Raw genomic sequence first — 21,906 nt, 5'->3', positions numbered from 1 at the left:
AGTTGTAGTTGCTGAATCCTTGGTCCCTGTGCAGATCTAAAGGCTCCCTCTCAGAATGAAAGACTGTTTCTCATTGCACTGACCCTGAGTCTGGCTTCAACCTCCCCAAGCTCAGTCTTCATATGAAATCCTTTCTTAATTTGCCTTTTATCCTTCCTAAAGAGAGAAGGAGAGAGACATAAGGATCCAGAGGGATTTGAGGAACATTAGTCAACCTTCTACTCCCAAATTAAATTCCTTGGCCTCCTGGCACTGACTCAGGGCTCTTCTAGTTCACTTCCTCATCTGCCCAGTGCAACACTGTCCTGCCGCCAGGTAATTAAGGACTGTGAGGTATGCTTTAAAAACATGGTTCTGTATTGTAAAAAGCAGCTTCCATCTACCTGGCAGTTAGTCTTCTAAGGGTGAAGGAAGCTGTTGTCTGCAGCTTTGGAGGAGGAGAGGTGTCTGCTGTGAGACTTTGTGGAACAGTGAAAAGAAATCCAAAAAAACCCTTGGTCATTTGTTTTCCTTGCCCCCAATTCATTTGCATTTCAGTCTATTTGTCAATCAAATGTTTGCTACATTTAGCAGGTTTGAATATTGGATACTGGATATTTTTATGCTGATATTTTCCTAAACTCTCTTAGTGGCTAAGCAAGGTACTACATAGTTAAATTGAGCCTTGATATGTTTTTGGTGGCTATGAAAATGTAATTTGATCTCAAAGTAATTTTCCCTTGAGAGCTTCTACTTCTAAGAGGAGACTGCTGAATCCAGTACTCAAAAAGTCAAAGAAGTTGAAACTCTTAAATTCTTATATACTAATTGTGTGAAACAAATTGAAGTCCACAGAAAATGCCCAGTTTATATATGGACTATATTTTTCAAGTTCATTTGGAAGTCAGTGGTTTAAAACTTGTCTTCCTGTCAGAGATGCTCTTGGGAAGAGGTGGTTGTAGTTCTCTCCACACACCCCTGTGCCTGCTCTGAAAAGGTGGAACAAGCATAGCGGTGGCAGCGCTACTTACCAATTCACCATGCCACGCTGACAGGTATAGAAGGAGGTTTACCTTGCGTGGAGTGGGGACATGGTGAGAGCCACTTTGTCAGAGATTCCAAAGGCGCCAATGTTGATGGCTAACCAAGTTTATTGAGAACAGGTGTCCTTCCTTGTTCTTGATAGAGCTGTGCCATTGGCACACCTTCCCCAATTCTCAGTGGCAGTGAAGTTAAGAAAGCTTGTCCCATCCTGACAGCACATAGGAAGTAAGAGAGAGAAGCACAGAAGGGGAAGTGGGGAGATGAATGGGGTGCTATTAGTGGGAAGTAGAGAAGGAAGATTGGAGGCTGGGTCACTGCTTGTGGGAGACTTCTGGTGGGAAAGGAGTGGCACTGATGTAGGGGCTTGGAAGTGAGGGGCATGGATTTGGCATGCACGTCTATGTGTAAAAAAGGCCAACTATCATAACTCTCATGGTAACTTGATGCCTTCACAACTGGGCGGCAGAGGGCTATGTTGAGAACGTCTCTGTGACCAGCTCCATTTTATTAGGGAAGACAGGGATGAAGGATAGGCACACCTAGCATTTTGTTGCTTTAGGTTTTTCCAGAGAGCCTTGGCCGGGTGACTCGGTTGGATCATCGTTTTGTACACCTAAAAGTTGCAGGTTCGATCCCTGGTCAAGATGCGTACGGGAGGCAACTGATCAGTGTTTTCACATCGATGTTTCTTTCTCTCTCTCTCTCTCTCTCTCTCTCTCTCTCTCAAATCAACATATCCTTGGGTTAGGGTTTAAAAATTTTTTTTCTCCAGAGAGTGAAATTTCAGAAGCTATTGAGTAACTAAAAGTATTTACTTACCATAATTTTGGGTTACCAAATGGGTTGCTAACCAGTAGGGCTGTGCTGGGAGGGAATGACTCACTCACTGGCCCTGTGTCGCCTTGAGTCCCCAGTCTGTGCTGCCTCCACAGGACAGAGCTGGCAGGCTGGATGTTGGCGCCTCAGGAGCCTGACCAGACCCCACTCACCCCAGCACGTAAGCTGCTAGTCAGCAAGTCTACTCCAGATGAGGTGTCAGAGTGCTGTTTGTGCAGCTTAATTACTCCTCAAGATGTTTTTTAAAATTAGCCCTTTAGAATAACATCTATAGTACAAATAAACATTTGGAATTTTCACACTGCACGAGGGCTTTGTTCTTTTGCTTTCCATTTCACAATTGATGCTTAAAAAGTGCTTTACAAGGTGATATTGCAACCACCATTTTCTTTAGCTGCAGAAGTAAAATTATTTATTTATTAAATATGTTTTTATTGATTTCAGAGAGAGGAAGGGAGAGGGAGAGAGAGATAGAAACATCAATGATGAGAGAGTCATTGATCGGCTGCCTCCTGCACGCCCCCTGCTGGGGATCAAGCCCACAAACTCTTCATGTTCCCTGACTGGGAATCAAACCTTGATCTCCTGGATCATAGGTTGATGCTCAGCAGCTGAGCCACGCCATCTGGGCGTAAAATTATTTATTAAACATACCCATGCCAGTGAGTTATGCTCGTGGGAACAGAAAGCACAAGCACCAAGTCGACCCTGTAAACATCTCCATCTGAGAGAGGCCCTGAGACTGGTCTTGAGGTGAGGTGCTTAGCTGGCACATGTGGCAGAGGCAGGAAGGAAATCACTGAATTTCATGAAGGAGGAAGGCTGTTCATGGTGAGTTCCTGTGTCATCATGCCCATAGTGTGGAGTAGAGGGGACACTGCTGGGGTGGTTTTGGAGTGGGCATTGGTCTAGTGACCAGCATCTCAGAGCCTTGGGCTGATGCTGGACAGTACAGCCTTGGTTGGGCTATCATCAGACTCTTGTTCAAAGGTGCCTGGGTCCTCATGGGCAGCCCCATTTCTCAGGCTTCCACCCCTGAGGTACCCAGAAGGGGTGTTTCAGGGATTCTGAGGTCCCTGCCTGGCACCCAGGAGTTTGTCTGGAGCTAGTCTGGACTGCTGTGAGTCTAGAGCTACTCCTGCCTTGGGACCTTTGCACTGGCTAGTCCTCTGTGGGGAAGGTTCTCCCCAGGTGTCTTTAGGGCTTTCCCCACCTCCTCGGGTCTTTGCTCAGATGTCACTTTTTCAATAAGGGCTTCTCTGATTGATTAAATTTATACCACCCCCATCCAAATATTCCCTATCTCCCTTCTCTGCTGTATTTTTCTCACAGTAATTATCACCACATGGCACACTGTAACTTTTACCCAGTTTTTGTTTTGGGGGGGCTCTTTCTGCCCCACTAGAATGGGGGCTTCTTGAGCGCATGGGCTCGGTCTTGTTCTTTGTTGTCTCTCCAGTGCCCAGGAGAGTGTGTGGCACACAGTAGATGCTCAGTGAACCTTTGTTGATGAAATGGATAAGAGCACTACATTTTCCTTAAATCATTGATGCTGCTGTGAGGTGCTGGCGGAGGCCCTGCCATTTCACATGAAGCATGTGGCGGAAAAGCAGGTGTGTGTCTGTCCTCTGTATTACATCATCTATTGTTGCCATTTCCAAACACCAGAGTTCTTTCTGTCCTTCACTTGGATGTTGATTTCAAAATGACAGGTTTTTCTTTCTGACTCATGAAGGGTACTGTGTTTTGAATCTGAAACATAGGGGAAAGTGAAACTTTAAAATGCGTGATGCACAATTCACTTTTACTACATTTCACTTTCTGTACTTTGGCATCTCCCTCCCGGCCACTGCAGCACCATGTAAGCTTCCATTACCCTCCCCTGAACAGTACTGCAGCCCTGCAACCACCCCCTCCAAGCCCCTCACCAACCCACACTGTGGCCCACAGCAGCCAGGGGTCTGCCCTGTACCCCCAGCACTGGACCAGCTCTACCATGGCCACCCTCACAGCGTTAACCAGCTAGTTTTGTAAGTGGTGTCAGGCTCGTCACCCTATTGAGATGTAGCTTCCTAGGGACAGTGACCATGTTTGCCTTAAGGTGATGTCCCCGGACCCTGGCTGGCTCAGTGGCCATGTTTGTTGAGTAGTTGGGTTAATAATGTAATTGATTCAGCTCCTTTAAGGAACTCTGATGAATAAAATGAGTGCATATATTTTTAGGAAATGACAGGAAAACCGTGGCTTTGGAGAGTCAAGTGTACTTAAATTAAGAAGTCACTCCACGGCCTGAGTTGCCTGCGCTGGGCGAGTTAAAGGTCTCCGTGCTCCCTTGACCCTCCCAGGACTGAGGATACAGAGTTGTGGGACATGTAAGGTGCTGTGCCAGCGTCCTGTTTGACTCTTCTCACCTGCGGGCCACCTCACCACCCTCCTGCATCTCTGCACACACCCTGTTCTCTCCTCGGACTGTGGTCCCCCCAACCAAAGCACGCATGACTCCACTCAGGCACCAGAGCATTCTGCTCCCACGAAGCATGCTGATGGTGTCAGCCAGCTGCTGACAACACACAACAAAGTGAAGTGACTGACTGGTTTGTGTTAACTTATAATAAGGTGGCATGTGTCCCTTCAAGGAGAGGCTTATTAACACCTTTGAAGCTCACTGGAATTGTGCTTTGGGCTGAGTGAACTTGCCAGGTATCTTGTTAAGGTAAAAGTTAGTAGCATCAGGTGCAGTGATGTTTACAGGTGGGAAGAACCTTGGCTCAAACCTTTATCTTGTGACAGACACTGTCAAGTATGCAGAACACACAAGATCTCAATCCTAGACCACCCACAGGGTACAATGCTAAGAATATAGACGTGGGATTAAGTCTTAATACCTTTTACCTGCTGTGGTGGGGTGGGGGCTGCTTCCGAGAGAGGTGATTCCCCACGGGAGCGGCTGTTCCAGGACAGGCTGTGTGCTCAGACGCTTCTCACATCCAGTTTCCTGGCTGGACGTGTTCTCGTTCTCAATAAAGCAGTGGCTTGCTTTATTGTGGAATAATCAGGGTGTTCTTCATGGCACACACAGGGGCTCCTAGCTGTGCTTTTGAGATCCCCGCTCTGTGTTGAGAGCTTGCTTCATTAGTTTAAGTAAACACAACACTTATATCAGAAATTACTGGGTATGATCTTATTGCAAGTGAAATGTCAAAGAGTGGCATTTGGAAACAGCTGTATCAAGCCGAGTTCCAGCCCAGACTCGCGTGTTTTGAGCCGGGAGTCCAGGGGAAACTGAAACAGAAAGCAAGGACTTGCGCCTGGCAGTGTGTCCTTGGGCTTTGGCTCCATGGCTGCTGGGGTGGCGGGACTGCTTTCCCTGGAGCAGGGGTTTGTGCTGAGACTTTTGGATGAGTGCATCTTTGTCAGGCTGGTGTTTTACCCCCTTGGGAGTTGAATGTGGACGTGGCCGCTGAGGGAGTTGGGTGTCACCTCACCCTGGTGAGAGCTGTGCCCATTCCCTCCTTAGCCTTCTCCAGTTCTCTTGGCCACTTGCTCCCCCTTCCCTCAGCTTCCTGGATGCCCATTTGGCTCTGGAGGGCCATGAGTGCTTTGTTCTGCTCAGTCTGGTATTTCTCAGTGTAAAGGCACAGCCCTGGTTGGCAGTCTGGCTACTGTGAAGCCTCATTAATACTGCCATTTTATACTGTTTAGGTCATGGATGAAAGTTTCTTATTGTTTCCCAGATACAGCCTTAGGATTTTTTAACATGCCTTTTTCAACCTGCCATAGCTACCTCTGTGAATCTCAGCTTCCTGTGCTTGGGCTCTCTCTACTACTCTGAGAGGTGATTCAGGGTCTTTCTGCACACAGGGCCTTCCCTGCTATTGAGTGCTTTGAAGGCTGTCACCAAACACTTGGTGGAGTTCTTCCTGTGGGAGGGAGTGTAGAGTCTACAGGATAGTTCAGGACCACTCAAATGGGAACTCTCCTGTTTATTGTAGGGTATTACAATATCCCTTCCCCTATGCACTAGATGCCAGTAACACTTTCTCACTTCTCTGGTTATGGCAACCCAAACTGCCTCCAGACATTGCTAAGGTTGGGTGGGGAACAGGGAAGCAGAATTGCCCCAGGTGAGAACCACTGGGATAAAATATGCATCAGGGGCCCCAAACTTCCTGAGGCTCAGAGCTCCCTCCTAGTGGACTGTACTTAGGTATAGCCTCGGCAGCTCCCAGGATGAACCCCACATTGGTGGCTGCCACAGGACTGAATCTATTGCCTGTTCTAAGGCTCTCTCTCAAGTACTGGGTATGCTGGGTCACCTAGACAAGGATTTTTGGTAGCACATTTCGTCTGACCGTTAGTTTTGGGAGCTGGGCTGCTGCAGCGGCAAACTCGAAGTCCTCTACATCCACATGTATGGACATGAAGCAGCACATCTGACACTTAAATTCTGCAGAGAGCCTCCCTGGTATTGCTCAGTAGTTGAGTCCACCCATGAACCAGGAGGTCATGGTTTGATTCCTGGTTGGGGCACATGCCCTGGTTTCAGGTTGTGGGCTCGATCCCCAGTAGGGGGCATGCAGGAAGCAGCCGATGGATGATTCTGTCTCATCATTGATGTTTCTATCTCTCCCTCTCCCTTCCTCTCTCTAAAATCAGTAAAAAGATATTTTAAAAAGTAAATAAATTCTGCAGAGAGAAGGGCAGCTCTGCAATGCCATCTCTTTTGCTCTTTCTGCCTAAATCACGTCTCGCTGTCTGCCACCTCAACAGGCACCACCAGTAACAACAAAACACTCACTTTTTCAAATCTCAGTGTTTGTCTCGCCTCCTGGCTCCTCTCTCAACTGCTCAGGTATCCTCGGCATTTTCTGTGAGGCTAACCATCCTCACATGTAGACCGGTGTCAGAGAGGAATTGAGCAGGTTTTAGCCAGCAGTGTTCTACTTCTTCCTTCGTTAGTGGGTGGCCAGGTACTGCTCCATGTCACTGGGTCTTTTGGGTCAGGTCCAACCATGGAGTGGAAATGGGAAGAGGTAAGTGCTGAGGGCTGCCCATCTGGTTGGCACCTGCACTCAGAGTTGGCCTAGCCCAGATTGGATGCAAACCTGCATTTTCTAAGGGGCAGTGCTTTCCTTTGAAGATCTTTTCTGGAGACCTTTTTTATAACCAAAGATACCACTTTGATAAAAAGAAAAGAAAGCTCTCAGAAACACATGTTTATAAACCAGAGTCTCATTAGACTTAACCTTCTCATTGTCTTTGGGGGACTGCTCATGGGTTGGGCACTTACTCGTTCAGTTATCAATCAGGAAGCTTGAGCTGAAGACAGCTTATTTTGGTAAGTGCTCCTGAAGCCATCTTCACTGTGTTAAGGTCCTCCAAGAGTGTTTGAGATCAGGGTTGTCTGTTTGATGTGGTCACGCCCAGGTCTTTAGTGCCTCCTTGCTTCCTGTGAACTCCCAGTCACCTGCCTGCTGTACTCTGTCTCAGCCATTGCAGCTGACTCTTTGGGAAACTTCTTACTGCTCTTGGATGTTACTTATGGCACCTCCCATAGTTAAGGTTCTGCCTACTGAGAAGAAGCAATGGGCTGGCTGTCCCCTGCCTGTTTAAAAAACCTTTATGTTGGTGCCTTTGCTGGATTGTCTTTGGTCCAGAAGCATGTGATGTACAATAACATTTTTCCAGGTCCATGAATCAGCCCATCACATTTTGTTATTTTAAAACTTCATGTTTGACATTTTATTCAGTAATTCACATGTTAATTTTTAATTAAAAGAACATTTGTCACTGTCCTGTGTGCCTCTTTTGTTGTCTCCTTGAGCCTTGCTTGGCAGATGGCTGGGCACACAGGTAAACTTAACTGAGGCCTGTAAACAGGCCCGTGTTAATCTGATTTACACACTTGGTGGGACAGGTGTGGTGGGATGGGGCATAACAGACATGTGGTGCTCTCCCTCCTTCCTATGGGGCAATGATGGCCACCCAGCAGGCATGTGGCCAGGTAGATTGCAGCAGTGCTGTAGTGCCCAGGACTGTGCTGTGTGAAGTGCTGACTGCTTTTGCTTTCCCTTCCTCACATGTGTTCCTGAGGGTCACACAGTCCTGCTACTCTGCAGTCCTGGGCCTGAGGGTCTGCACCTAGGATGTGCCTGGAAGCCCAGGAAGCATTTCCCCTTTGTATAATGGGAACCCTGTGAGGTGCTCAATGCTCTGTGTGCACAGCCCTCACTCATAGTATAGCTGGCCTGGCTGGTGAGAACAGACCAGGTCTATCATGGTTCTTTTTTTAAAAATATATCTTTTTATTGATTTCAGAGAGAAGAAAAGAGAGGGAGATAGAAACATCAATGATGAGAGTCATTGATTGGCTGCCTCCTGCATGCCCCCTACTGGGAATCGAGCCCAAAACCCAGGCGTGGGCCCTGACAGGGAATTGAATCGAGACCTCCTTGATCATATGTCCACGCCAGCTGGGCTTATCATGGTTCTTGATGGGCCTCAGCCTGGTGACTGTGACTGTGACCTCTTGCCCATTTACCACTGCCCCTGAGAACAAAAAGTTCCTGCAAACCTCTGGGGAAGTAATTGAATTTGAATGTACTTCTGTTACGATTGTATACTTTGCTTATAGGGACAAATTATTAAAGTACTGACCGAACCCCAGAGTATGGTCCATCTTGTGAGATGGAGTATTTATGAATTGTGTAAGGCACACTTGACTCAGTTATTCTTAACTAAATGTTGCACTTTGGGCTCCCATTCCAGCTAGAGGACCTGTACCTCTGGTTGCCAGATTCTCTTAGATATTTTTTTACAAAGTCAATTAGTCATATTCTCCTAATATTTCATTGATACTGTGTGTTTGGTTAATTCCTTCATATTTTCATACTTTGCCTAGAATTATAATGATCTTAGCAGACCTTTAAGTAAAAGAAGCCTTCCTCCTCTTGCCTGTGGTACAGCTCCAAAGTTCTTGATGATGGCTCCTTGGTTGGGAGCAGGGACATGGTGTGTATTCCGGGGTGACCCTGCCTGAGGCTGCCTGCCTTGTGGATCTGAGGTTTATATGGCACTGAGGGGACTGCCCAGGCTCCTGCCTGTTCTTACCATCTGCTGCCTCCCTTCTCCACCTCCATGCTCATTATCTTTGGGTTACAGGATGTTCTCTCTAGATTTGTTTTTTACTTTGTTATGTGTTTTGCCCATCTCAAGATGAACATCTCTTATGGTGGCTGAGCTGTCACCTGCTGCACACTGTTGATTACTCTGTGCCCACCTGTCTTTCTTGTTCTTGGTGCAGTTTCTGTAGGACTCTGGCTTCTTCATAGTTTTCTGTGTCTCCTTTCCCTATTTAAATGGAGAGAGGACATTTTTGTCTATCCTTTATGAATAAATATATGCATAATACAAGAAACAGTTTTGTTTGGCTGTACTCCCTTAGCTATTCAAATTTATAAAAGTAAGTATTCAGTTGTTGTTATAATATTGATATACTTTTTATCATCCGTATGTATTGTTATAGACTTATGATTTTTCCTGGTTTCAGCTTATTCTGATTAGCTGTGCTTACTGATCTGTTTTTAGTGTTTACACACAACGTGGCCAGTAGCAACCCCTATAGGCCAGCTTCCCTGCCCTTTCCTGCTTCCACAATTTGTGAAGGCACGTCCTTTTCAGCCCCAGAAAGGGATTCTTGGATCATGTTGATCGTCTTTCTTCTTTTCAAAGACATGGAGTCAAGTGCTTTTCTGGGTTATTTTAGTGGGGAGTACTATTAGAAATAGATCTGAGTGCCCTGAGTTCATTTCATGTTGTTCTACAACAATCTGGTGGTAAGTAGGATAATGATGTCACTGCTAAAATACTTGAGGGTCAGAGCTAGAAAATATTTTTTTATGGTCGTGGGTATAACTTTTATGTACTTCTGATTTGACACTAATCCTTTCTTAATGCCCACCTAAATTTTTAACTGTATTTATACCCACTTCTGTTCAGTATTTCTGTGACAATTGTTCTGTTATTGCTTTGTTGACAAATTATCAAATTGCTTTCCAGAAACATTTTAACAGCAACACAGGTTTATGGTCCCAGCTGCATGTGTAGGACTATACTTGCTTTATCCTAGTCTTGCCAGCATTGGGTATCTGTGTGTATTGAAAACATATTTAAGCATTCTTATCTATTAATTCATCCCCCCTAATTGAAAATGTAGCATGCTGTCTCTGGTTGCTTTAATGCATTTTTTTGTTTGTTTGTTCATTTGTAATTTATATTTATTGATTTTTAGAGGCGGGGGGAGGGAGAGAAAAACATTTATTTGTTGTTCCACTTATTTATACATTCATTGGTTGCTGCTTATAGATGCCCTAACTGGAGATTGAACTCTCAACCTTGGTATATCGGAATAACGCTCTAGCCAACTGAGCTACCTGGCCAGGGCTCTGGTTGCTTTAAATCGTCTTTGAATATTATGTGTTTTCATCTCTCGTTTACTTGAGGTATTTGGTGCCTGTTCCTTGCCCATTTCTTCTTCTTCTCCTCCTTCTTTTTTCTTCTTCCTTCTTTTTTTAAATCCTCAACCAAGGATATTTTTTCCATTGCTTTTCAGAGAGAGTGGAAGGGAGAGAAAGAGCAAAACATCGATGTGAGAGAGGCGCATGGATTGGTTGCCTTCCGCACACGCCCTTACTGGGGTCTGAGCCTGCATCTGAGGTACGTGTCGTGTCCTTGGCTGGAATTGAACCTTCAGTCCGAGGGCCAATGCTCTAACCACTGAGCCAGACCAGCTAGGATGCCCATTTCTTCTTTAAAAGTCTTGATGATTTATAGATTTGAATGAGTTCTTATAATAAGTTAATGCAGTCATATGTGAAACAGCTATTTTTTATAACAGCTCATTGAGATATAATTCATATACGATACAGTTCAGTCATTTAAAGGGTATAATTTAATGGTTTTTAGTATATTCACAGAGAACATCACCACCATCTAATTCCAGAACATCATCATTCCAAAAGGAAACCCCAGACCTATTAGTAGCCGCTCCCCATTTTCTCCTCCCCCCCAGCCCTGACAACTACTAACCTACTTTCTGTCTCTATAGATTTGCCTGCCCTGGACATTTCATGTCAACTGAATCATACAATGTGGCTTTTTGTATCTGGCTTCTTTCACTTACCATCATGTTTTCCATGTTCAACTATGTCATAGCAAATATCCATACTTTCTTTTAATGGCTGCATAATATTTGATTCTATGGCTGTATTGTGTTTTGTTTATCCATTTATGTGTTGATGGACATTTGGGTTGTGTCCACCTTTTGGTGCTGCTATCAGTAATGCCACTATGAACATTCTTGTACAAATGCATTTTCATTTCTCTTGGGTATATACCAAGGAGTGCAATTGCTGGGTTGTGGGTTATGTGGTAGCTCTTTTTTTTTTTGAGAAACTGTCAGACTATTTGCCAAAGTGCCTGCATCATTTTATATTCCCAGCTGCAATGTATGAGCAATCCAATTTCTCTATATTCCCATTAACACTTATTATTTGTCTTTTTAATTTTAGCCATCCTAGTGGGTTCAAGTGAAATCTCATTGTGGCTTTGATTTGCATTTCCATAATGGCTGATGATGTTGAGCATCTTTTCATGTGCTTATTGGACATTTGTATTTCTTTTTTGGAGAAATGTTTATTCAGATCCATTGCCTGTTTTTAAACTGTGTGTTTGTGTGTTTTTTAATTGAGTTTTAAGAGTTCCTTATATAGTCTGGCTACAAGACCTTTATCAGATACATAACTTGCAAATATTTTCTCCCATTCTATGGGTTGTCTTTTCACTTTCTTGATGGTACCTTTGAAACACAGTAGTTTTTAATTTTGATGAAGTCCTTTTGACCTGTTTTTTTCTTTCATTGCTTATGCTTTTGGTTTCATATCTTAGAAACCATTGCCAAGGTTATGAAAATTTACTACTATATTTTTCTGTAAGAGTTTTATAGTTTAGTTCTTACATGTAGATCTTTGATTCGAGTTAAATTTGGTATATGATGTGGGAAAGGCATCCAACTTCATTCTTTTGCATGTGGATATATAGTTGTCCCAGCACCATTTATTGAAAAGACGATTTTTCCCCATTAAAGGGTCTTGGCATCCTTGTCAGAAATCTGTTGGCCTGCCCTGGCTGATGTGGCTAAGTGGTTAGAGCATTGGCCTGTGCACTGAAGGGTCACAGATTCTGATTCCTGGTCAAGGGCATGTACCTGGGTTGTGGTTCAATCCCCAGCCCCAGTTGGGGCACATGAGGGAGGCAACCAGTCATTGTGTCTCTCTCACATCGATGTTTCTCTCTCTCTCTCTCCTTCCCTCCCCCCCTCCCTCTCTCTCTTTCCCCCTCTCTCTCTTTCCCTTTCCCCCTCCTTCCCCCTCCCTCTCCCTCACTCCTCTTTCCTCCCTTTCTTCCACTCTCTCTGAAAAGCAATAGAAAAAATATCCTCAGATGAGGATTAAAACAACAATAACAAAAACAAAAAATCAGTGGCCGTAGTAGATGTATGGGTTTATTTCTAGGCTGTTCTATTCATATATATGCCTCTACTTATGCCAGTACCATCCTGTCTTGATTACTATAGATTTTTGTAAGTTTGAAATCTAGACGTGTGAGTCCTCCAACTTCGTTCTTTTTTGGAGATTGTTTTGGCTATTCTGGCTTCCTTGGATTTCCATATGAATTTTAGGATCAGCTTGTCAGTTTCTGCAAAGATGCCAGTTGGGATTTTGATAGGGATAACACTGAATAACTTAAAAAAATATATATATATCTTTATTGATTTCAGAGAGAGGAAGGGAGAGGGAGAGAGAGAGATAGAAACATCAATGATGAGAGAGTCATTGATCAGCTGCCTCCGACTGGGGATGGAGCCCCAAACTTGGGCATGTACCCTGACTGAGAATCGAACTGCGATCTCCTGGATCCTAGGTCGATGCCCAACCACTGAGCCATGCCCAGCTGTGCAGAATAATTTTTAAAATTAAGTTTTTAAATTTGTTTGGTGTGTAGGGAGCAGTTAGACTTTAACTCGGTTATTTTCCAAATTGTTAACCAATTACTTCACTACAATGGTTTTTTTGGAGAAGCTTATATTTTTGTCAACTATAACTTTATAATGTGAAGTTGGCTGTTCTTGGACTATTCTTTCCATTAATTTATACTTCTGTGTTCCAGGACTGTGAGGTTAAAATTCTGTTTGGCTGTGGAATGCAGTCTCAAGCCAGTCTGTTCAAGCCCTAATTGAGTGCATTCCAGTGTGTCCAGTCTTTATATCAGCTATGGGTGGGTGAGCAGGACAAAGGGTTCTGAAACGGTAGACACTGTGGTCACAGGGTTTGAACTGACTTCCTTTGTGAACAAAGGTTGGCTGCAGATGTCATTTAAGCTGGGCAGTGTTGAGCAGGCTAACTGTCATTGGATTGGGTGGGGCTGGTGTTGGAGACTCAGGCAGTGCTAAGGGAGGAGGAGGGCAGATAGTGGGTACTGGGGTTTGTGGGAAAGCAGGACAGGGAGGGCTGGGATTTGAGCAGGGAAGGGACTTGGGAGAGGAGGGCAGCAGCCTGAGCCATGCAGCAGAATGTCAGATGGCCTGTTTGTGCTTGGCATTTGTGTTTCAACAATGTCAACACTTTAGTTCATGCATTTAGGAAAAGTAAACTGCTTTGAGTCTTACCTCTTTTTCCTGTGTCCACCAGTATGACACCGTTCCTATTCAGTCCAGTGTGGTGTTATGTTCCTGCCCATCCCCATCAATGGTGAGGACCCAGACTGAGTCCGGAACGGCCCCTGTTGTTCCTAGCGGTGGTAGCAGGCAGGGCCCCACCATGGACAGCACTGCGGCCGAGTCCAGACCAAGTGCCAACTCTCTGCAACATGCTGTACAGCCACCACCACAGCCTCGGAAAAAACGACCTGAAGACTTCAAATTTGGGAAAATACTTGGTGAAGGCTCTTTTTCAACAGTAAGTACATGCTGCTCTTATGAGTGTGTTTTCCTTGGATAGACTGACCTTCCAGGCTCAGAACTGGGAGGCTCAGATACCAGGGTGGTAGTCTTCCCTGGAGGAGGGTCTCAGGCCCCTGGGGGTTCCTCTCCTGTTCTCAAGGTGACTTGGGGCCACCGAGTAGATCACATGGCTAAATATCTAAGTCATGATCATGTAGATGAAAGCTTTAAAAGGCATCACTTGATCTTATTTTTTATTTTTTTTTAAAATGGCAGTTCATTTTATTCTAACCAGACATCAGCAGGTTGCTAACATTTCGTGTTTTTGTGTCACGTTGGCAAGGCTCTAGGAAGCTTTTCTGTTCCTTAGATTAAAAGTTAGTATTGGTATTAGTATCTCCTCAGAGTTTTAGGGAAAACATTTAAAAACCTTTTTTTGTTGTTATATTTTTTAAAATACATAAAACAGTACATTCTTGACACTTGCTAGAGTTACAGCCCAAGACCTGCTGGCCTCTAGATTATGTGTCCTCAGTTTTATAAACAAATATTATATGACACTGTTAGATCACACTCAGGGCAACTCTTTTTGCTCCTGGAGTAAATTGTCTGTCCTGTGGTATTTTTCCTTTTACAGCAAAGAAATGAAGGTTCAAACCAGCCCCTTTGTTGAGGTGGCAGTCCCATTTGGCTATGGAGGTGCTGGGGGCTTGCTGCGGGCTTGGTGGAGGCCTGAGTACCTGCTCCCCAGCTGGGGTGCACAGCCTGAATCTGTGCCTTCATAAAAAGACAGCTCCCTGCCACCATGGTCTCCAAGCTGGGCCCTGCGTGCATTGTGGACATAGCAGGGTGGCACTGGAGGCCCCTAATGCTGCAGGGTTTCTGAACAATGAATTTTCCTTGCCTGGCCTTTGTGAAGAAACCTTATGTGAAATTTGTTTTCCTTTTCTCTTTTTTTATTTATAAAATATTTCAAAATATAAAGAACGTGAAATATTATAGCTCACTCATGTATTCAGTGTTTTAATTAATGTTAATTTTTACTACCCTTACATTTTTAATTTAGATTTTTTTAATTGGCAATTTTTGTTTAAATTATGAAAGAATTGTGTCCTTAGAATAAAAACCTTCAACTGTGAGGATAGTCCCTGCTCCTTTTGGTACTTACAGATCCTTTCAGGAGGAAGGAACTATTTTGAAGACAACCTTTGTTCTTACAATTGCCCATTAAAAAGAAGAGTTCTCTCCTTTCTCAACTTTACTTCATTGAGCATTTATTCTGACTGGAAAAGGAGGACTTATTTGTGAAATTCCTCCATCTCTGGCTTCCTTCCAGTGGCTAATCATGGTGTTCAGATTAGTTCTGTCATCAGCCTGAGTGGTGCAGAGGGATGTGTCTATCTTGTGTTCTGTGGAAGAGGGTTACTCCCTGCCCTCTGCCCATAGGGAAACCTGTATGTGAAATGCTGAATTCACACAACAGAAAGGTGACATAACTATCTCCTTCAGAAAGATTTTCATTAAATATTAGTACTCTTTAACAGTTCTTTTTACTTACATAGTTAGTACGTGCTCCTATGAAATTTAATATTGCATAAATGCATAATCAGCTCACTGCCCCATCTCTCCCCAGTACCTGAGAACAGTTCACACAGGTACATTCCTCTGTAAAGATCTTTGAGATCTTTCCACTTGAGTATGTACAATCCAACCTCATCCTTAATGACTGTAGGACATTTCACACAGTACTTTTCCAGGATTGCTTCTAATAAGCCTGGTAAAGAATTCTGTACCGGCATATAACTCACATTCAGGGGCTGGATGAACCTGGTTGTGGCCTCCTGCGGTCTTCTCAGACTGCCTAGGGATATCCCAGGAGTTGGGCAGGTTTTCATCTATTCTCTGGTCCTACTCTCATCTTCCCCCTGCAGGTGTCTTAGGAGAGACATTTGTACCAGCTGGCAGTGGTCGGGGCCACCCAGCACGTTGTCACACACTGGGCTCATCAGGCATTTGGAAGTTGGTGCTTAGGTTGTGCCCAGGGTTTCCTTGTGTAGAAAGGCCTTTCCCATATTGTGTGATGCGCCATTGGCGCTCTGTTCCCCAAATAGAGTTTGAGCACCAGACTCGGGTGTACCACAGAGAGGACACAGCCAGGAGTGTGACTGTGGCCTGTGATGAGGGAGCAGGACTCCCAGGAGGTGCTATCCGCAGGCTACTTGTGATTTCATCTCCTGTGCCCTTGATTACAGGAATGGTATTTATGGTATCTGAGAGCAGCATGAAATGAGATGTTTGGTAACAATTATTTGAAAAAGCCCAAACATGGTGTGGCTTTTACAGTGAACATATACTGAGGACATATTCTTAAAGTTATTTTTTGAAGACATTCCCAGTACCCACTTGTGGAGGTTTCAGTTGCTGCCGCTTCCTGATTTTTGGGAGTGTGATGCTGGTCTAGATGTTCCTACCCGTATACTTGACTACACAGTGGGGACTATTGGCAGCTGATGAAAAACCTCCTGGAAATAGTGGAGAGATATATGTGTTTGCTGTTAACTCTTGGAATGCATTAACTTGGTCATTGACATTCATCTATATTTGATAGCACAGGACCAAAAATATTTAAATGTAATTTCAAATATTTAAATGTAATTTTACAGTGGGTGTGGGGTAGCCTGCATGATTGGTTTCGGGGTTACTTGCGAGACTCAGTGCCCTGGTTACATTTAGTGTATTTTCTCTTCTCTTCCCCCATTTCTTCCCAAACCAGGTTGTCCTGGCCCGAGAACTGGCAACCTCAAGAGAATATGCTAGTAAGTACTAACTCCAGCAAGCTTTGTCTGGGATGCAGGGACAGCACACCTTTGGGCACACGGCCACCTGGCACTGCCCAGCACTTGGGGATTTCTGTGCTGATTTTAGGGGATAGGACACTGTTGTTGTTCTGTCTTACAGACCATGAAGCCGGTAGCTGCATTTGTACCAAAATTTTGAACTTTATGAGTTGTGTCTTTAGTGTTTTCTTACTGTTTCAAATTGTGGTAACTCGCTTTTCTCTTACCTTAAGTTAAAATTCTAGAGAAACGTCACATTATCAAAGAGAACAAGGTCCCGTATGTAACCAGAGAGAGAGACGTGATGTCGCGCCTGGATCACCCCTTCTTTGTTAAACTTTACTTCACGTTTCAGGATGATGAAAAGCTGTGTATCCTTTGAACAGTCAAAGCGTTCTGAAATCCCACAGTGACCCCTTATTATTTTGGCATCATGACACCTTTGTTGTTTTTGCTAGTGGCCCCTTCTCCCGGAAAGGAAAAGGGCTGTGTATTCTGAATACAAAGGAATTCACAGCATGGCTGTGGCCCACTGGGATTACTTCAAGGGAGATCATCACAAACAGTTTTTAGGTTTTTTATTAATAAGCATTATATCTATAGGATTGTTATTATTTAAACCCGTGGTTGCTGTACACTTATTCAGAGGCTTCCCTCATTCCTCTAACCAATGTTCTTGGAATATCTATCTATCAAAGCAGGGAAGTGAGAGAGGAAAAATGGTCTTGGGCACCTGGGGCTCCTAGAAGGTGGGCACCTATCTGACCTCTTTGGCTCAGGTGTTCAGGGTTTGGTTGGAAGGGACATTTTTACCAGTCTCAGCCCCCAGGTGAGAAGTCCAGGGAGTGACCCATAAGAGCCCAATCTCCCTATACATAGATGCTGTCCCTTCCCTGGGGTCTCCAGCCTCCTTCCTCCTGTTCTCTATGGAACTTGCTCTCAGTGCCTGTTTTTATCTCTGATATCCCAGTGCCTCTGGCTCTCCACGGATGTGCGGCTGCATCTCCATCAGAGACGTCATACTGTTGATTTTTTGCTTTATTTGAGGGCATCTTACGTTCCCTGACTTCTCCTCTTAACTCTTTGACCTTTACTTAGGGATCAGGAAGGCAAGGCACCATGGCAGTCAGGGTGGGCCACACATCTTGTGTCATGCAGCTTATCTCTGGATCTTCCCATCATGCAGCCAGACTGGCCAGTTTCTCCTCACTCCTCAGTTCCTTTACTGCAGTTGTTCTTCCAAACCAAGAATTCCCTGAGCCTGTTTGCCCAGTGACTCTCTTCTCAATCCCAGCAGATGCTCTTGGTTTCTACTCAGCTGAGAGAGGTTGGACTGTCAAATGGAGTTGGTTCAGAGTTTGTTCAGGTTTAAACCTCAGTTTTTGCATCTGTTCTTTTCCTCCTGTCTTCAAGGTCTCCAGAGCCCCTTCCCCTCACCACAGCAGTTGGAGAGTTGGTCCAGTGTCTGAGAGTTTGCCTCCCCCACCTTCCATGCCCACCAGTTCAGACTCCCTTTCCCTGTCCTCCTCTCTATACACAAATTCTTCTGGGTTAAAACTTTGTTCAGTCCTATTCCCCCCTTAACACTATTTTCTGGCTTCATCAGCTGTCAGTTGAATATGTTCTGTTTATTGAGAAGTCTTTGGTGAATGCTGGGTGATGGGAATGTGCTGGTAAATAAGATGAGGGCACTGTCTTAAGTTTCCATTCAGGAGTTAAGTAACACAGGTGATCAGTACCTGAAAGACCAAGAGTCGTAAAGCCAGGTAATTTTAGCTCGGTGGTCTGAGTTGACAGTGTCAGGTGGAGACCTGGACAGAGCGAGGATAGGAGCACGTATATGTGGGTGGAGTGAAAGGCTGGGCGAGGAGGGTCAGCTCTTCGAGCTTCAGAGACCTGGTGAGAATTTTGGATTTTCTTCTAAGTCTGGCAGGGAGCCTAGAAAGGTCTCCAGCAAGGCAACCGTTCACTCTGGCTGCTGCTTTAAGGAAGGTTCCTTTTTTTAAAATACATATTTTTGTTGATTTCAGAGAGAAGAAGGGAGAGGGAAAGAGGGATAGAAACATCAATGATGAGAGGAAATCATTGATCAGCTGCCTCCTGCACGCTCCCTACTGGGAATTGAGCCCACAACCTGGGCATGTGCCCTGACCAGCAATCGAACCGTGACCGCCTGGTTCATGGGGGTGATGTTCAACCACTGAGCAACACTGGCTGGGCTCAGTGAAGGTTCCTATAAGTGAACGGGTGAGGGAGAATGGAGTCAAGGTGGCTGTAAGGGGTAGACCTCAGAATCTGGGTGCGCAATGATGCTGTAATTGAGCCGGAAGAGACTGGAGAGAGGCCAGGCCAAAAGTGGATGTTGAGTTGGCATTTGACATGTAGTTGGTAGCTGCTGGAGGGCCAAGTGGGCTGCTGGGTGGCTGCCAGCAGAGCTCAGGGAGGGGCCAGGACTGCCTTAGCAAGCTGGCCAGCCACTGAAGGGCACTTAGCAAGGGGAAAAGGTCCAAGGCCTGAATCTGGGTCACCTCCACACACAGAGATTGGCACTTGGAACAGGCTCTTCTAGAAGGCTGGGGGGGGCGGTGGGCAGGATAGGTTGTTGTTCATGAGTTGAGAGGACAGGGACCCAGGGGCCACAGGACCAAATGGTTTCTGAAGAAGGGTGCTGCAGCCTGGGTAGATGCTGCCGAGTGGTCAAGTGTGTGGGATGTGGGCCTGACCTATGGATTGGTCCTTGTGCAAGTTGTTGTTGACAGTGGCAATTTGGAAGTGAGAGGAGGGTTTGAGAGAGTTGAGGAAGTGCAGACAGCGCACAGGGCAGGTTCTTTCTTCCTAGTGGATTCGCTGTAAAGGGGAGCAGTAAAGTGATCTAGTAACCAGGGGTATGTGGAGTGGGTAGGGGGTACCTTGTTGGTGTTTTTAGGTGTTATAGAATGTTTGTCTTTTCACCTGGCTCCAGCATCACTCTTTGTCCCTAGCTCTCTGCTGTCATGCCATACAACAGCCATTAGTGGCCTCCTGAGGACATTGAAGGGTCTTCACATCTGTTCTGTTTCTCACCTCTGAGGCCGCCTTGATCCCTTGCTCCTTATGCTTCCTGGGACCCATGTTACTGTGCTTCTCCTGGAGCCTGTGGGGATCTCTGCTGCCAGAGTTTCTGGAGGCTTGGGCCTGGGCTTTCTGTAGGGCCCATGGGACAGCGGGTCTTGCTGGTTGGGGGCTCCAACAGATCACACACACTTGGCTTTATCTTTTCCCAAAGTCATGTGAGGTGGGATCAGGTGGCTCAGAGTCTAGATGAGTGAGCTTGCTATCTAATTTCAAATAGGATTGGCCAGAGCAGTGCAGGTGGAGGGGACTCTAGGTCTTTTTCCAGCAGTTAATGTTGCTCTTCAATTTTAAGGCAGATTCCTGTGCCTGTGAAGGCTGTGAGGGCTCACTTTATCTCTGACAGGAGTGAAACCAGGGACTTCTGCCCCATGTTGAAATCCTTAGTGGCATACATTATATTAAGAGAAAGAAAAGGAAACTCAGTGCCCAGTATGCACACCACACTCCCGTTAGCTTTAATTTACACATTGAGGAGACATTGGAGCAACTGCAGAGGCAAACTCCCCTCAGGACAGGTGAGGCAGAGCCTGAGGACACTCCTGTGGCAGCCTGGAAACCAGGGCTCTGGAGGGGAGATGAGCTCTCCAAGACTGCTGAGTGCAAGTCCACCTTTCCTCCCAGGCTACAGTGTTGGGCTGAGCACTGGAGCCACGAAGGCAGCAAGGATGCCTTTCCCTCCTACAGAGATGATGGGGGGTTTCAGAGGCTGTTACTTGGTTAGCCTGCATTCTCCTCCCACCCCTCACCTGCTCATCCTTGTGTGTCCCTTCTTGCAGCTTGGGGATAGGAGCAGTGCACCCAGGCCTCGGGAGCCTGGGCTCTAATCTTGTCCCTCCTTGGCTTTGTGACCTTGAGTTAGTTGAGTTGCTTAACCTCTCTAGGCCAGATTCCTCTGCAAAATGCAGGCCTGGGCTCACCCATTCATCCTCCCAGGAATGTACCCATTCCATGAACTTGAACAGACTCTTCCTCAGTGCCCTGGGGCATTGGCTTTGCCGAGGGAAGTAGGATGGAAAATGGACCAGTGAGGTCTGAAAAAGTGCTTCTGGAGAATGAGAAATGTATGGAGGGAATATGGGATTGGAGCTGTGGGCCTCAACATGCCATGTTCAAAACCTGTCAATCACCTTAGCTTTACAGCTAAGCATAGACCTAGAATTGTCTCTCACATAGGAAACAGGAACTCAGAAAATGGTCAGATAAGGAGCAGAACCCATGAAGCAGGAAGAGGTGCTGTGCCTGTGGCTGTGGCCGAGCCTCTGTGAGCTGTAGGCTCCTAGGAGACGGCATTTCTAGCTGGTGAAGCTCCTTGGCCAGTCTAGGTGGGGCCACTTGCCCAGGCAGCTCAGAAGTCTTGCTTGGGGCTGGGTGGGCAAGAGTCTGTAGCCTTCCCTGTGGAGGGAGCAGAGCAGGACAAGGAGGGAAGGGGGCCTGGCCGAGACTTTTTGCATTCCTTAGAAGTAAGGTTTGTTTTTTGCCTCAGGTTCCTGTTAAATGGCCTAGTTGGAAGGGCTTGGATGGCCACAGGTGGGGCTGGATACAGGGCAGGTTTGGGCAGCCTTGGTGGCTGGTCCCTTCCTCCTGGGCTTCCTCTTGCTGTACTGCAGCTTCAGGCTCCTTCCTTGGTGGGAGGTGGCAGTGCCTTGGCAAACAGAAGAAAGCCAGAACACCCTAGCTGCCAGGGAGCTGTGAAGTACCTATAGATTTCCATTAATAGGTGCAGATATTTGGTGCTTCTAGGAGGAAGCAGTTTTATGGGACCCATTTACTTTTGCAACCATTAGTCCTCTTTGGAAAATGGAGAATAGATGTAAAACAGATCACACTGTAGTGGTATCCAAAGGAAAGATGACTGTGTTCCTTGAGTCTCTTCCAAGTGGGTGCCCAATAAATAGATTGACTCAAAGAAGTTAATAAAATGTCATTTATCTTACAAAACTTGTCACGTTACACTCGGAAAGGAGCATTCATTTGAGAAACCTTTACATGAATTGACTCTTAGCACAGCATGTGGAATATAGCTAGTGGTCAGTAAATGTGTACACGTTGTGCAGGTGTGGAAACTGGATTATGATGAAGGACACCCCCCCCCCCCAT

The 21,906-nt window shown here is 45.6% G+C and overlaps 1 protein-coding gene across 1 annotated transcript in view; it reads left to right on the top strand.

Moving 5' to 3' along the window:
* PDPK1 (3-phosphoinositide dependent protein kinase 1) overlaps positions 1–21,906 on the top strand; it is a 78,925-nt gene that overhangs the window by 15,287 nt on the left and 41,732 nt on the right. Inside the window, exons 2-4 of the mRNA XM_081133216.1 lie at positions 13,608–13,874; positions 16,632–16,674; positions 16,929–17,066. Coding sequence (XP_080989342.1) covers positions 13,608–13,874; positions 16,632–16,674; positions 16,929–17,066 — 448 coding nt within the window. The remainder of the gene's footprint in view (positions 1–13,607; positions 13,875–16,631; positions 16,675–16,928; positions 17,067–21,906) is intronic.

Source organism: Miniopterus schreibersii (genome assembly GCF_964146895.1).
Source record: "Miniopterus schreibersii genome assembly, chromosome: 3".
Taxonomy (NCBI): Eukaryota; Metazoa; Chordata; class Mammalia; order Chiroptera; family Miniopteridae; genus Miniopterus; species Miniopterus schreibersii.
This window is presented reverse-complemented; position numbering and strand designations above follow the sequence as displayed.